At 44.8% G+C, this 16,271-nt stretch overlaps 2 protein-coding genes across 5 annotated transcripts in view; one reads left to right on the forward strand and one right to left on the reverse strand.

The window, feature by feature from the left end:
- Positions 1 to 284, reverse strand: part of TOR1AIP2 (torsin 1A interacting protein 2) — a 187,571-nt gene extending 187,287 nt beyond the window's left edge. For 2 of the 3 annotated variants that reach the window (XM_086754075.1, XM_086754073.1), the window contains exon 1: positions 167 to 284. The gene's annotated coding sequence lies outside the window, so the exon portion shown is untranslated. The remainder of the gene's footprint in view (positions 1 to 166) is intronic. The other variant, XM_086754074.1, reaches the window with a different exon arrangement.
- Positions 285 to 3,491: 3,207 nt separating this feature from the next.
- Positions 3,492 to 15,894, forward strand: LOC104483815 (torsin-1A-interacting protein 1). Of its 2 annotated transcripts, XM_086754076.1 has the most exons (6): positions 3,492 to 3,894; positions 4,242 to 4,310; positions 8,040 to 8,156; positions 9,540 to 9,596; positions 12,210 to 12,269; positions 13,342 to 15,894. In XM_086754076.1, exons 1-6 carry the CDS (start codon positions 3,510 to 3,512, stop codon positions 14,142 to 14,144), a joined length of 1,491 nt encoding a protein of 496 aa, XP_086610202.1. In that variant the 5' UTR covers positions 3,492 to 3,509; the 3' UTR covers positions 14,145 to 15,894. The 2 variants fall into 2 exon arrangements, with proteins under 2 accessions (XP_086610202.1, XP_086610203.1); XM_086754077.1 differs by lacking the exon at positions 12,210 to 12,269.
- Positions 15,895 to 16,271: the final 377 nt, after the last annotated feature.

Raw genomic sequence — 16,271 nt, forward strand, 5'->3', positions numbered from 1 at the left:
CTAAGTTTTCTTGCTAAACACAAGATTGGAGGTGTGGGGGGGTGCAATTGCTGCTCTTTGCCGCCCAGCTCTCGTCCCTCCCCTCCCTGTGCTGCTCTAGCTGGTGACGCTCTGGCAGAAGAAGGAAGTCAGAGGAACAAAGTGGCTCGCGGAGTCGGACGCTTACCCAGGCTTGGAGTTCAGAGCTGGTCCGGATGGCGAAGGGTGGCAAGAGGAGCCCCTCCGCTTGCCCTTCCCAGAGGCCCTTTGGCTCTGCTGGTGGCAGGACAGTCCGTGGCCCCAACGCACACCCTTAATCCTCCACTGTCAACGTGACAGTGAACTCTGCCCTTCCACGGGCACCCGGCAGGCTGCTGGGAGGTGTAGTTTTCCTTCTCTCCCTCTCACCGAAGGCAAACGGCTTTTCCTCAGTCAACAGCGGTCGTTCTCAGGAGGATTTAGGAAACGATAACTTATTTTATGGCTGTATTTCTGAAACTCTGTGGACAAGTTTTCTTCAGGCAGGCTGGATGATGGGTGGTTTCCTGCGTTAAGTAACAGCGTTGCAGATTTAAACAACTAAATGGAAGGAACTGTTTCGAGAGTTGATTTATGAAGATGAAAAGTACTGCAAGAAAAACAACCCGAATACTTAGCCAGCAAACCCCTGACTCTGGAAATGTCACGTTGTGCAAGTGCAGGGAGGCTGGGGAGCTGCGGGCTGTGAAATGGAGTGTCTTTAGCATCAGCCTGGAGGGCAAGGGATGGGGAGACCCACGTGCTCCCCTTCCAGCGTGGTCCAGAGACTACAACAGAGGGAAGATCAGAGAGAGTGTGTGTAGCTGCTCCTTGGCTTCATTTGGACAACGTTTTTTTTTTTTAAATTATGTTGTACTTTGCTGTGCCCGCAAACGGACAGGTATGGTCCAACCCCCTTCCCTGTTTCCCCTGCCCAGGACACATGCCCCAGGGAAAGGCATCAGCGCAAGGAGCAGCAGCACAGAGACTGCACCCCCCCCCCAAAAGCAGCTGACAGCCTTTTTGCTAACGTCCCCAGAGGACCCCGGTGGCAAACGGCTGAGATGAAGCATGGGGAAAGGCAACTGAAATGGTGCCTGTAGGGAACAGAGGCTGGGACTCAATTTGGAGCGCAGGGAGCTGAAGGGGGAGATTTGACTCACGTGGAGCTGTTATTCACCAAATCCCTCAGTACTAGGACTTGAGACACTTGTAACACAGGTAGGAGGTTGTGTTCAAATGGGGAGAAAAGAGTACTTTACGCTGTGTGCAGGAAACTTCAGGACCTTTCTGGCACAGGGATGATAGAGGCAGAGTGTCAGAAGGCTCAAAAAAGGATGAGTCTCATTTGTGAACAGCAGATCCATGAACAGATCAAACAGGACTGGGCAGAGCTGTGAATGGGAGATGCCATTTAGGTGAAGTGAATGAGCCCAGCCCCGTCCTGTGCTCTGTTCCCCTTATGCTCCCGCAGCAGCTGGCACTGTCCCACTGGGGATGTTAAAGCCGAAAGGGGCTGTGTGTGCCCCCCTGTTTGTGCCCCCCCCCCCGGCAAGACTGGCCAGAGGGTGCCCTGCTTCCCCTCTGTCTCTCCCCAGGCCTCCATGAGCTGCCTCCTGCCCTATGGCCAATTTAGCGTCCGCCCCTTGATGATATCGTAACTGCTCAGTTGCGACACACGTGCATCACGCTACGCAAGTGGTGAGCACGTGCACGAGCGTCGATACCGCTGCTGGTCGTATCAGGAAGGTGAGGGGGTGTGAGGTGTGTGTGGGCACAGCGCGTGCAGCGATAGCCGGGTTGCAGCTTCTCTCCAGCAGCGCAGGAAGGCAGCGGCTTCCTCTGCGACCCGCAGAGTCACCCCGCTGGCAGTGGGGACAGAGTCTGCCTCCCTCCCCGGCAGATTCAGCACATTCTTTTATCTGGGACAACCTCTCACTGGGTGCAGTAAAAGTGGGCAGAATGGCAAAGCAGGAAGGAAAATGTCTGCGTGGCTGATCCACAGACGCCAGGATCTCCCTGAGGGCGCTGCTCTCGGTTGCCATCCATCTCACATCCCAGCCAAAGGCACATTTGACTTATCAGCTTCTAGCCATAGGTAAGGAACAGCCAAGGTGGCCAAAGCGGACAGGAGCTGCAGGTGTCAAGGGCTTTGTGAAAATCAAAGTATTTTACATCCCCCTGTCCCTACATTCATCCAGGCAGCCCCTTCCTCAAGGGAGGCAACTGGGAGTGGGCAGAGGGAACTCTCTGTCCACAGAAACACAAGTGTCATGAAATTGGTCGTGGAACACCAGCTCAGCAAGTGAAAGAGGCGGGTGCATGACAAAATCGGGGGGGAAAGGGGGTAGCTTCAGCCTGTGCAGGTTCAAGATTGGGTTACTGACAAACAGCTTGGCAGGAGAATTAAGCGGTGGGTCTACGACAGTAAGTCATCCACCATCACAAAACTGTCACAAAAGAGCACGTCGACATTGTGTAGTGTTGCTTTTCTTCCCGTAGCATTCACAGAGTCATGGGATATGAGCTGGGTTGTAGAATTGTAACTTAACAAATCTGGTCTTTTTTTAACTCAAGTTTGAGGGAAGATTTTATTTAAATAGGAATAACATTTTCTCTCAGTCTGCAGAAGAATCAGCAGTGACGAGGTGAATTATAGAGGACGTGCTATGTAAATATTTACATAATGTAATCATTTTGTACCTTTCTTTGGAAACTTGCGAATGAGGCGATACCACTTGTAGCTGAAGTTCTGCCCGGTCAGAAATCGTGAGCCGGTCACCCTGAAGTCTTTTTCTACTTGATTCGAACTGCACGGACAGTTCAGCTTACTTGGAAACCTCCTGATGCGGTGTTTGTTACATCCTCTTTTGTTTTCGCTTTAGAAAACATTGTCTGTGTTCTGCTTTTGTGTCTTGAAAGAATGGCAGTACTTATTGCTGGGCAAGGAGGGGGTACGTGTCATTTATCTCACAAATAACTCGCTTGCTTCTGGATTAAGCTGCCGGCTGTGTTAAACCGAAGCCCTGCAGCGTAGGCGCTTTTCACTCGGAGCACCCAGCGCCCCTCCCGACCGCTGCGGGAGGGAAGGGCACGGGGGCGGCCTGCCCGGCGGCCCCGCCTGAGCCCCCCCCGCCTCGGGGTAGGGCCCGGCCGGCCGCTCCGGCACGCAGGAGGCAGCGCCCGGGACCCGGCTAGGGGGCACCCCGCCGCCCGCCCCAGCCCCCGCCCGCCTCGGCCCCTCAGGTGGGGGAAGAGAAGCCGCCCGCCGCGGCCCTGACCCGCCGGGCCCGGCCTCCCCTCAGGGGCCGCCCCTCGCGGGGCCCCGCGGGCTGGCGGGGGGAAGGCCGCGCCCGAGGCGAGGCGGCTCGGCTCGGGGCACTCCGTCATTTTTTTTTTTTTGTTTGTTTTTTTTTTCAGCGGCTGTTAGCCTCGGCGCGCAGCCGGGCTGCGGGACGGCCGCTCCCCGCCGCCCGAGCCTCTATCGGGGCGGCGGGCGCGGGGGGGGGTCTATGGCGGGCCGGCCGCTGTACCACGTGACGCCGCGGCGCCCCCTCCGCGCACAGGCAGCGGAAGCGGAGGGCGCTGAGCCCGCCCCGCGGCGGGGCCGGCGGGAAGTGAGGTTCGCGGAGCCGCCCCCGCTACGGGAAGGCGGCAGCTTCGGTCCTGCGCGGAGCGGAGAGGAGCAGGCGGAAGCGGCGAGCGGTCGGGGCAGGGGGCGGCGGCCGCTGCGCGGGGCGGCAGCGGGCAGGATGATGGGAGGGAGCGACGGGCAGGCTCCGCCGGACGCCACTGAGCTGAAGCGGAGGCGGAAGAGCCCCCGGTTGGCGGCGGCGCGGGCGGAGGAGGCCGAGGCGGAGGCCGCGGCCGAGCCCGGCCCCGGAGGGGCGCTGGAGGGTGAGCGGAGCGGGCGGGCGCGCCTAGCGCCCCTGCGGTGGATCCCGCGGTTGAGGGCGCGGTGGGGCGGCGCGAAGTGGGGCGGGCGGGCGGGCTCGCCCTTCTCTTTCCCCGCGGCCGCTCTGCCTGTGGGACGGGGAGGCAGGGGCAGCCCGGAGGGGAGGGTGTTGAGATGGGGCTGGGGGGTACCCTCAGGAACAGCCCCGCTAGAAACACTGGGGTGTCCCAGTGAGTCTGAAGAGGGTGTCTGGTGCTCCTGGAAGGCTGTCAGGCCTGGAGGTGGGGCGAGGGGGGAGTGAAGTGAGCTGCCCGGCCTCGGCACGTCCTTCACCTGTTTCTCGTTTCAGGAGCCGAGCATCTCTTTGGGAGCCCAGACTCCTTGACTCGACCCCCGATAAAAGCATGCAGATCGCCAGGTAATTTTTAACTCGGAGAGGTTTTGTGCATTGTGCTTGCAAAGGCGCTGATGTGTACAAGACTTTGGAGGGAATTGAGTTTATTGGGGATTAGCTCCTTTGCAGGTTTTACCGTGGCTCTGGCATACAGGTGAGGAAATCCTGCTGTGGTTTTTATTCCGTGAGGAGTGCTTCTTGGCCTGCCAAAAGGATTGGTCTGCGTAGAGCACGCTGAAGCCCTTAGGTGGCTGTTTTATGTAGTACGTCACTTGGAACAGTATTTTTTCAAGTATCTTGAGCTGTAAGACTGCGCTCTGCAAGGGAGCAGCATTGCTTATGAGGGTGTGCACAACTGGGGCTTGCCTGTCCTTTCTCTGAGGCACCAGTACACCAGCACCAGTACATTGGTACTTGCTCTTGGACACTGGGAAGGACAAGCTGTTGTTAGCTCTGTGCGGCACCTTCTTGTTTCTTTAGTTGATTAAAACGGTATCCTTCTCAAAACTTCAGAGAGATGCTAACTTTGTGTAATACAGTCACGTGGCTGTAGCCTGTCATTCCATTAGAAAACTGCAAGCAAATTGTCTGTATTTCCTCCCCTTTTAGTCTGTTGGTCTGTTTTGAGTTGGACTGTATACATTATTAGTATGTGGCAATTTTCAGACGGATGAGTTGGGCTAGCCTGAGACTATTCTCCATTCCCATCTCTATTCTTGTGACTGTATTCTTGGCTGTCACCCAGCTCTTGTTACAGCTGCAGTGAATGGCCTTAATTTTGTGGCACTGCCCTTAAAAAGGGCTGCCAATATTATGCTTCAGAAGCAGAATTTCCAGGAGGTGTGGAAAAATGTTATCTTGAGGGACGAAGAGAGAGGTTATGAGTATTTCTTTGGGAAAGTACAAAGATTTATCTGTGAAAAAAAAGCTGTGGAAAGCTGTTTCTCCCAGATGATGGCTAACAGGGTACTAATGTGCTTAGTACTTTAAATGTGGCTGGGCTGCTTTTTTTTTTTTTTTTCATATAGACATCTCTAAAAATGAGGCTAGAGGCAGTGATGTCCCAAGCTCTTGACAGCAGTATTTGCTAACAGTCACACCAGGCATAAAAGTATGATGTTAAGAGACCCTAATGCTTTATATAGAAGTGAAGGAGTAATTTCCTTCTGCCTGTATACAGTATTGTTTGAGGTTTTTTTCTGCAGTTTAGGGGAACTGTAAAGCAGCGGGACAAGCAGGGTGGATTTTTATAAGGATATAATTGCCATGCCTCCCTGAGAGCAAAATGGAAGCAAAACCACAACTTGAGAAACTGGTTTCTGGCTTCTGTTTAGAGGTTTTAAATATAGATTAGGAAACTTGCTTCTAGAGCTAGAAAGCTTTAAGAGCCTACAAAAACCCTGCCTTGAATCAGGCATCTGCTAGATCAATGAGCTAAAGATATATGCTAGCAAACGCCGTTGAAGTTGTCTTAAAATATGCAAGTAGGGAGCATGACCGTACGAGGTAAAGGCAGGCACTGGGTGTTTCTGGCACTTGAGTTTGTGCTGTCTGTAGGTGCTGTGGAACCTATGTTCCAAGTGTGTTGCAGGCTTATCTCTGTGTTGAAAAAGATTGTACCCACAGGGATAGATATGTACTAGACTTAAAAGAACAAGTTCCACTATATTAAAATAGTGGCTTTATATTTTGGTTTATAAGCCTGTAGTTTATGAACTTGCAGATTTCTAATCCCTTTGATTGAACTGGTATATGAAATGGGGATAGTAAGAAGATCACTCTCTCTTGGCAGATGACTGTGCAGTAGGTGGCCGGCTAGCAGACTTAAGGTGGATTGGAAAATCCTCGCTAGCTGCCTGGGAGGCAGGAATGATCCTTTGGGTAGGCGGCCTAAGGTCTTGTAGGAAAGGCATGCCTGGACTGGAATTTACATATATTTCTAGGAAAGTTAAACCTCATAAAGGGGGAGTTGACTTTTCTCTGAGGGGATGCTGTGTGTGCAGTCTGCTTGTGCTAATACTCTTCCTGATGGTGTTAACTCTTCTGCTGTTACAGAAGATGCTGATTCACGAACTGTCTTCATGTGAGAAATGATGTTGTATATATTTAAATCCTTCCTTTTTACAACAGCTTTTAAGAACGCTTTGAGAGACATAGAGTACTGGTTGATGCAAAGAAGGGGAAAGGAATTTAAAAGTTTGGACTGTATGAGTACCCCTCTTTAGATGAATAGATTTTTCTGGTCTTGTGGGTTACCGTCCACCACTACTAGTGAGATTTTCCTTGCAAAACCTCAGTACTTAGTGAAATATTATGGGTATATTGTTTGGCATTCCTGAAGATCAAGTAATTTGGTGAGTATCTTCACTCTTAGCTTCGTGGGAAATCAGTCACTTAATGGCTTTTTGAGATAGTTGTGAAAATACAGTAGTATCCCACTCACTACGTACAAATACTTTACTGTTGTACCTATGATTTAATATCTTGGTTTAAAACTTAGCATTTTCTCCCTTGTTTATGTTTTGGGTTTTGTGGTGGTGTTTTTTTCCTCCTTTGTATGTTTCATATGCACATGCTAAAGATGCCAGAACATATTAGAAGAAGGCTCTATTTTCTTTTCTTGAAGTAAAATAAATAAACACTAGGTGGCAAGCTGTGTTTTGCCCTTGCAGGTGTGGTAAAAGAGCTGCAGAAACACAGTAAACCCTGGGAGGACCCAGTACTGTTAAAAGAATTAAAGGGCCCAGTGGGAATGTTAAGAGAAAAAGTTTTACCAGTTGTATTCTTCCCTTTGCTGTTTCCTCTGCTTATGGCCTTCAGTTTTAGCGATGCGTCATGGTCTCTGTTCCATAACTGTACTACAGCTTTCTTTCCATACCTGAACATCCCCCTCCTGCTTTGAATCTGGACAACCATGTTGCTACGCTTTATCCTTTCAAATTTCTTCTGATCTGCTTTTGACTGGTTTTCCAGCCCTGACCTTTGCTCTATGATTCCTGTCATCTTACAGGGCTTTATTCTTTCTAGTTATTAACTTTAACTGAGTTGGGTTTCAGCGTGTGAATGGCTGTGTAATGTGGCAAACAGTGTAGAAGTGTTGGTTTAGATTCTTCCCAGTTACCTGAGGGGATTAAGTTAGGAGCATAGGTGCCCTAGATTGCCATTATGGTTAATGAGAAAGAGACCCAACTAAAGAATGGCTTGGACTACATAAAAAGGGGACTTATGTTCTATACGTGCCCCTCTCTCTCTTTTCCCCTCTGCCTATACTATGGAAGACAGCACAATTATCGTTTATAAGTTGTGTGCCCAAAGCTGTGAGAAAAAGTCTCTTTATCCCATGCTTGTGTATTTACTAGTTTACACTGAATCCCTTTAGTGTAAGGCATTTCTTGGCTCTTAGCATTTGGTGTCTTGATATCTGGTTGTTTTGTTTTTTTTTTTCCCCAAGTATTTTTGAGCCAAGAACTCCTAAAAAAATTTTTTTTAAATGCATGTGGTAGTGTAGACAGCTATATTTGTAGTGAATTCAAATTTACCATAAGCTTTTCAAGTCTTGGTTGCTTTTGGTTACATTTTAAGAAAGTAACTCTTGGGAGATGACAACTTGAAAATCACTGATTTAGATCATGCATGTTCTCAAACTGTGTCTTAGTTCTTCAGTTTTGTGATGTTACGAGCACAAATAATACTGCACCTCTACTGGCCCTCTTCTTAGATATTTTTTTTTCTTTTTTTTTTACCTCCTGACAGGCAGTTCTTCAATTTACCTTCAAAGTAATCCAATAAAGGAAAAAGCAAAGGCTTACGACAGTAATGAACCCGAGAAACCAGCAGGGCATCAACCAAACATTTATACACCGTTGAAAGGTAACAACATTAGTTTTATCAGTATGTTTTCCGTGATGTAGCAAATGATTGCTTAAATGTGCTAAAATGACATTCTTTCAATTCTGTTGGAAAAGAAGGAGTTGTTGTGTTGAAATCTGAATGGATGAAGAAGTTGGTTTTAAAAAAAAAAAACAAAAAAAAAAAACCACAACAAAAAACTTTCAGAGTGTACTCCTGCCCATGAGTCAGAATAAAACTGATTGTAGTGTGACAGTCATCTGCTTGAGTGTAAAACCTTAAAGTTCAAGAAAGTGCAGTTTTAAACTTTGATAAAAAGATAGCCATCTGTTTTTTGAAAAGCAAAACAAAAAGATGATTAATATCAAACCTGCTTCAAAAACTGTTATGAGAGTGGATTTTTAATTGTCCCAGGCAAAGCAAAACCAAACTATTATTTTCCTAAAAAGATTAATTACTTTGACTTTAGCAGGGGGAAGCTGACTATACCAAGTGATTTCAAAGTGAGGAAGCACATTTTCTGTTTGTTGCTCAGAGATTTTTCTCTGTGTTTTACAGAAGCAATAGGGGAATACAATGAGGAAGAAAATATGGGATGCTTTTTAGCCCAGCAGAAGGTCTGAATACATCCAAATAGATACATTCTATAAGGGAGGTTTTTAGGAGAGCTGGTAACAGAGAGTGAGGTAGTGGCTTGCATTCATTCAGTGGTCAGTAGCAGTCCTAATCACATGGTGTCTGTGGGAGAGCACTGAAAGCAATTGTGAGCCCAGACTGACGAAATACAGATGTGAACCAGGCAGCTGAGAGGTGCACAGGAACGCACCTATGTCAGCCTGCTGTTTCCCAGGAGCACATGCAGGCGTTTTGCTCAGGCAGGTAAGAAAATGCCCATGTTTGCTGGAGTCGCCCTGGTCTCACAGCAGTGTTGTTAAGGTGGTAGCTTTACATTGTTTATTTTTGTCTTTCCCTCCTGCTGAACAGTTTTGGTTTCAGAAGTGGCGAATCTCCTGCTGAACAGTTTTGGTTTCAGAAGTGACAAATCTGGTAGCCTCCATGAGCAATTAATTAATGCTGCTGATTTCCCATCCTTTGCATTTTATCATTATTGCATTGTTGCTTTTTTAAAGCAAAAATAGGAAAGATAATTTTGTCATATTGGAAAAAGCAGGGTGAAGGGCCAAATTAAGCCACTTGTGTTAGATAATAGCAGCTTTCTCCATCTGCAGAGCAGTCCAAGAGGCTGTCAGATGGTGCAGGCTTGGTTCGGCAGTACAGCATACACTCCTTCCGTAACAACCTTTGAAGATTTCGTAGGAAGAGCTAAAAGCATGTATGGCTTGTCTGTCTTACTCTGACCTCTGATGTGATAACCAAGTTCCTTCATTTGTGCTTTGGTTTCAGAAAGAAAGGCTGACTTCCTTGAGAAAAATCAAGAGCACCATTCACCTACATCAGAGAGTAAGTAAAAAAAAATAAAATAGATACCTAGTCTTTCCCTGTAATTAATTGAAAAGTACAGAATTCTTTCTCTTCCCTCTGCTTATGTTTCTTTTTGTTCCCTGGGACATTCTGTCTGGGAAGGTGGAAACGGACCCAAAAGATTCAAAGGGAAGCTGGAGAAAGCAGCACATTCCAGAGCTAGAGCCCTTTTATGAGGTTATTCAACTCGTTGACGACAGAAAATGACCCAGTTTTTCTTTTTTCTCTCTCTCTTTTTTTTTTTTCTTCTTTTTCTTTTTTGGCTGGGTTAGGAAATGGAGTTGACTCATGGGACAGTCAGTAGATGCAGAGTATGTATTAGTGGCATTGTGGGGGTGAGCTGAGGAAGGCAACAAAACCTTCACCTTTTGGTAGCAGCGAATGTTAGATCAGTTTGTACACATCATCTTCCCTTCTAGCCTTTCCCTGCCGTTACTAATGGTGGCCTGCTATGATTGAATTAGTTGTTGTATACTCATGGAAAGGAGCAGCATTTTTCTTTGCTGGCAAACTTCAGTCTGTTCATCTAATGACCAATTCTTTGTGTTTCAGATTTTTATCTTTTTTTTTTTTTTTGTGGATTTGTTGGTTTGTGGGTTTTTTTTTTTTTTTTTTTTCCTTCTTGGAAGAGTACTTGAAAGAAAAGGAAAAAAATATGTTCTGAATTCTTAGTAGCCTTCTGTTCTTAACATCACAGTGCTCATTTCTATCCTGAACAGGTACAGATAAACAAAGTCTTGTAAATGACAATTCATTCTGGAGAACCTGGGGGGGGTCATTCGGGTTTTTTTTTTTTTTTTGAAAAGCACAGTGCCTTCCAGAAGAGAAGCTTGTCTTGTGGTAGCTGCACATCTGTGGAATGCCTTTGAAAAATGAATTGGTGCTGGGAGTTCTTGCTAGTCTGGTACTTTCTCTTTCCTGTGCCAGAGGTGATAGGTGCTGTAGGAGTGACTAGTTGTGTGTTGGGTGAAGAACTTTAGAAAATCATTTGAAACTCTGAAACCTTTAAGTTGTCTGCAGAAGTTACGCCTTTTGAGTTAGGCAAGACAAATAATTTGCTTGGCCTTTGTGCAAATTATGTTGCAAGTAAGGCAAGCTTCTTAGGTAGGACAGGATCTGTTTTTAGACTGTTTATTGAAATATTTTTCCTTTAGGGTATGAATCTCAGCTGTCTCTTAAATGTGAAACCTGGTCCCTGCAAACAGGGCTACGTTGTAAAATATTACAGAATTGAGGTGATTTTGATCTGTTAACTATTAGAAGACTTACATAAGCTTACCCAGTTACAAGCTCCGTGTCTGTGCCCTATTGGGGCAGGGGGTTGAAATTACAGAATGGCGTAGCTCATTAAGCCAGTTAAGCTCCAGCTTAAACCAGAGCTGCTTTTAGCACCCTCTGCAATTACATTCATGCAGAAACCAGGTTACAGAATTTATTTTGGTGTTCTTGAAATAACTACTGCAGGATGTGTTTGTTCAATTTATTCTCAATAGTGCCATTGACAGTATCCTGATTTTACTATATATTATTAAAGAGCCTTCAGCTTTGAACCAGTTCACAAGGAGATGATTCTCATGTCTTTGTAATTAACTGACTAAATGCAGAAAACATGCTGACCAATAATTGCACTGTATATATTCATACTGGTCTCTTGGGAAAGTTGTTCATAACACTCTTTTATGGATAATGTCTCTGGTACTTTGCTGTCTGAGCTCATTTAAATAAATAGACCAAAAGTATATTTTGAAGTTGAAAGCTTGCATTTTGCTTTAAAGCACTATTCATCCCAAGAAACTGACTGCTGATGAAGCAGGCCTCTGACCCAAGCTAGATGGAGGGAGGATAATCAGACTATGCCTTTAATATATTGCTTTGCTTTTGCTACTTATATGTTGTATTATGTTGTTTTCCTAATATTGTGTGTTAATTGAGCTTCCGTTTTTCTGTCCGTCAAATTCTTGAGCAAAATCAGGAAACTTAACTGGGACATGGGATCCTTGTGCAGAAAATAACAGGTTGTTAAATCTCTGCCATTTTGTCATCTTCTACTTGAAATGCCCCTGTTTTCATTTGCGTAACTTTTCAAGAGTTAAAAATCTTCGAGGGTGATTTGTGATAGATTGGGGACTTCTGCTTTTTATGCCAGGCTTAAGAACTGACGTTTGGCAAATAGTGTAGGTGGAGAGTTGGTCTGCCAGTTGAATGAGGCATCTCAGGCTAGTAATAGAGGTGAATGTGTCATTTTCCTTGTTCGAGACTAGCCTTTCTTGAGCACAGGAGCGCAGATGGTGCAGAAAAGAACAGAAAGCCCCATGCTCGGTACAGCCCTACCCAGGATGAGGTCACAGCCTCGCCTTTGCTCCTACTTTGCAGGACTTTGTTCGCTTCAAGGGGGTGTTATGCAAGGGTGCCTTGTTAACCTTCCTGTCAGCTTTGTAGAATTTTGTATGTAGAAGCATAACTAAGAACAGCTTTTTGATGAAAATAACACAGTTTGGTGATTTCAACTCCCTGCTAAATTTGCCGCTGGAAGATTGGTTATAATTGTTGTCTTAGTACTTTTCTTGTGTTCCTTTCTTACTCTCTTAACAGGCAGAAGTAAATTTCGAGATCAGTCCGGAATAGGGAAGCAGTCGCAGCCTTTGGGCAGAAGTAAGACTTCAGCTTTCCCTTCTATTTCACGCGTGTGTTACATTTAACCATTTTCATGTCTGTCCAAGTATGAGATTTCCTGGTACCTGGTGCTAAACCGAGGGTTTAGCCAGAACAGATGGACTTGCTTTCCAGAGCATGTGTTTTCAGCACTAAGAAAGCAAGTCTTGTATAATAGGTAACATTTCAAACTGAATTTAAGGTCTTCCACCTGTAGTATTTACAAGATTTGCTGCAAGATTAAAACTGAGGCAGGCCTGGTGGTAATCTTATTTAACAGCTGTTGTGTTGCTGTCCTAATAAAAGTTAGGATATAAAAAGGTAGCATAAGGTATCCTAGTCTTCCCTGTTTCCAGGGAGGCTGGTATATTTTGTCACTAATTTTAATGGGACCAGAATTGAGCCTTATGCTTGTAGTAGGTCAAACAAGTGTTAATTGAACTGTTCAAATACAAAACCAAATCAAAATATCTGATAGTCTGTATACTTCCTCTGCACTGTTTGCTGTGTGTACTCTTTGTGAAGCTGACTGATGCAAAGGCCACAAATGTTTTCTGATAGTGTGATCACCAGTGTTTGAGATGCAAATACTGCTGCAGAAACTATTTTTATACTTATGGGGATAAAGATGAGAAATAACAACACAAACCATTCTGGTGATGCCAGATTTTGGCTTTTTCTGCAGAGCTTAAATGTAGGAAAAAGCTTGAGCTTTCTTTAGAACCATTTTAAGCTCTTAGTTTGGATTTAATTAAATAGAATGGAGTATTGATAAACTTCCAGAAGAGCTCCTTTTTCAGAAGAATGTCCAATTTCTTAGTCTATCTGGAAGTATGTAAAAATGTCCTTTTTTAATGCTATTACTTCACTAAGTTGCTAAAGAAGTTCAAAGTGGGTCGTTGTTGTTTTTTTTAACTAGAACATCTTTATGCTCTTCCAACTGCTGTACCAGTAGCTTGAGAGTGAGATGAGTTCATTGAATTCTACTGTTTCCTCTTATTTTCTCTCACTTGTTGACTTCTGATTCCTTTTAAAACATTGTTTTCTTCCTGTTTGCTCCTCCTTTCTATAGATGGTGGTGAAACACAGAGTGGATTTCACAAGAGCTGGACTTTGTTACTGGTTCTGTTAATTAGTGTCCCATTGATTTATGTCCTGTGGAATGGAATGCCAAGTCTTCTAGATACAACTTTGTCAAGTAGAGATACTCAAATTCTGCAAGCATTTCGGGCCCAGATGAAGAAACTAAAAAATACTTACCAAAGTCAGGACCCCAGTCTGTGGAAAAGAACCCATGTGTTCCTCGAGAAACATCTTAACGCTTCCCATCTGCATTTGGAGCCGGCCATCTTGCTGCTCACAGCTGGACAAGAAGCTGAGAAAGCGCTGAGGTGCCTAAGTAATGAGATTGCTGATGCTTTTGCCTTATCTCAAAATGCTACTACAATAAAAATTAATGGGGCGGACAAAGCCATATTGGATAGTGACATTGTCAAGCTGGAGGTAGATAATGAGCTCAGCTCTGGGTTCAGAGAAGGCAAGAAGGTAGCAGTGGTGCATCGATTTGAGTTACTGCCTGCAGGCTCCACTTTAATCTTTTACAAGTACTGTGACCATGAAAATGCAGCATTTAAGGATGTGGCTCTTCTGCTGACAGTTCTCCTGGATGAGCAGTCACTGAAAAAGAGCCTCACCTTACAAGAAGTTGAGGAGAAAGTTCGAGACTTTCTCTGGGCAAAGTTTACCAGTTCAGATGTTCCTAGCTCTTACAATAGCATGGATACAGATAAGCTGAGCGGACTGTGGAGCCGTATATCTCATGTTGTATTGCCTGTTTGGCCTGAAAAGGGCCTCCCTGTGGAGGGATGCACATAAAAGCTGCTGGAGAGGACTCAGGAAAGGAGAGAATCAGAAAATGTATGTTGCAATGGCTGAACAGAAAAGAACTTACTGTGGCTGCTGAGCTCAGGTAGCATACAGTCCTTTCTGTGCAAAGAAACCACCAACTGGCAGGGTTGTTTCTGCTAAAGTAACGAGGCTTCTCTACATCAACTGCAGAGTGTAAGCAAGGAACTTGCCGGTTGTTGGTAAGTTGTGTTCAGTGACTTATTCAGGCTTGGTGTCCTGAAGTTGGAAGTAAGTGTCCACTAGCACAGACCCACTCATCTCCTTCTGAAGCTGTCCTGGTGCACTATCTGCTTTGCTACAAGGATCCTTTTCTGGTGGTGCATAAAGCTGGTTCCGCATTTGACAAGGTAATAGGATGCAAAAAACATCACCTTCATCTGTCAGAATTGCTTACTTTTCTTCTAACTTAAGAAAAAACATAAACTGAAAATGACGATAAAATGATGTGAGTCTAAGCACAAGGATTATCTTTATCCATTTGATCACAACAGCCGTCTCTGGTGACTTTGCTTGAAAGATTTGTGACTTGTAGAGAACTTTTCAGCAAACGTTTCTTCCTTAAATTAGCCTGCCCCAAACAGTTCTGGAAGGTGAGAAAAGCTGAGGTACAAAGGACTGCTTGACGTTAGTAGTACTGACATCAGTTAATCCCTCAGCACCCCTTTGCCTCGCTGCTTCCAGGAATTCTCTGCTCTTTGTCAAAGTTCAGCAAGTCTTAAAATTTGGGGGGAAATGATAACATCAGCTGTGTGTGTGTATTAAAGACCTGTTTTATCTTTTTCCAAACAAAAGTTTAGGAAGACATACATTATTTCTCATTTTAATAAGATGATTATTTTTGCATCAAGAGAATTTATTTATTTGTGGTACTTGGTATCCTAGAAAAATAACCTTTCCTAATGTGTCTGCGTATAACCTGCTGCTTGCTGTATCAGCTTCTAGGGAAGAACAGACTTGCAGTGCATGTTCTTAGAGTGCCTCATGCCAAGAACCCCTCACACCAAACTAAAAACATGTACTTGTTTCTATTGTAAGTATTTTGTACGTAAAAAAAGGGAATTGCAGCACTTCCATTTTCTTGCTGTTAGTGTATGCTCTTGAACTATTGGTCCATATGCATTTGGTTTTAATGAGTATGAAGGAACATGTGAAGACTGCTCTCAGATTAATAGGACGTTTTCTTGTAAGAGCTGAGAGATTAGAGGCTCTTGGACCCATCCTTTATTCACAAGCCCTTTGAGCTGTCTTGTTGGGAAAAGTCCTTCTTAACCAGGAAAACCTCTTGAGGTGCTGGAGCTTCTGGCTTCTTTGTGCAGGCAAAGGTTTGGGGTGTTACGTGGAACAGACCAACATCACCTTAAGCGCATAAAAGAACACAGTTTGAGAGAGACACAGCTGTCATCACTTAAACCAGAGGAGGATTTGTTCTAACCACAGAAAGCCAGCAATGGATAGTGCTTTTTATCTTAATGGGAAGAAAGAAAAACTGTAAAAAGACATGGAAGTGCTGCTATTCTGGATGTTTAAGAATAGCTCAGGAAGGAAAAGATGGCATTTACATTTTGGACATTTCACTGGACAAATGTTTTTTAAAAAAACAACTGTGACTTATTTTCAAGTGTGTCCTGATAGCATATCTGTTTGTACATTATGTAAACTATTTTAGTAATCATTATAAATAAATTCACTTGTTTGTTTTATAAGCCATTTTATTGAATTTTAAGTGGTCAGACTTTTTTTTTTTACATGTTTAAGAGTGTTCCTTTTACCTTTGACACAGAAAGGTAAAATACGACCTTTTTCAAAATTTAGAAGTTCTAAGAAACTTGAGTGGGGGGATAGAAGCATATATTCGATAATATCAGGGCTTTAATGGGACACAATTCGGGAAATAGTAATAGCTCTGAATTGTCTTTTACTTGGTGTTCTTGTACTGTTCCTCAGTTCTGATTTCAGCTGGAACTAATGATAAGATATGGTTCACTTGTTTCATTAGTCCGATACAAGAGTCAGCAGCTGACAAAAGGGATGACTTCATTCTCGTTCCACTCCTAGCTGCATGTTCCTGTACCTCTGCTGTTGCAAACTAGAGCA

This window comes from Chlamydotis macqueenii, chromosome 8 (assembly GCF_036417535.1).
Source record: "Chlamydotis macqueenii isolate bChlMac1 chromosome 8, bChlMac1.mat, whole genome shotgun sequence".
NCBI classification, from domain to species: domain Eukaryota; kingdom Metazoa; phylum Chordata; class Aves; order Otidiformes; family Otididae; genus Chlamydotis; species Chlamydotis macqueenii.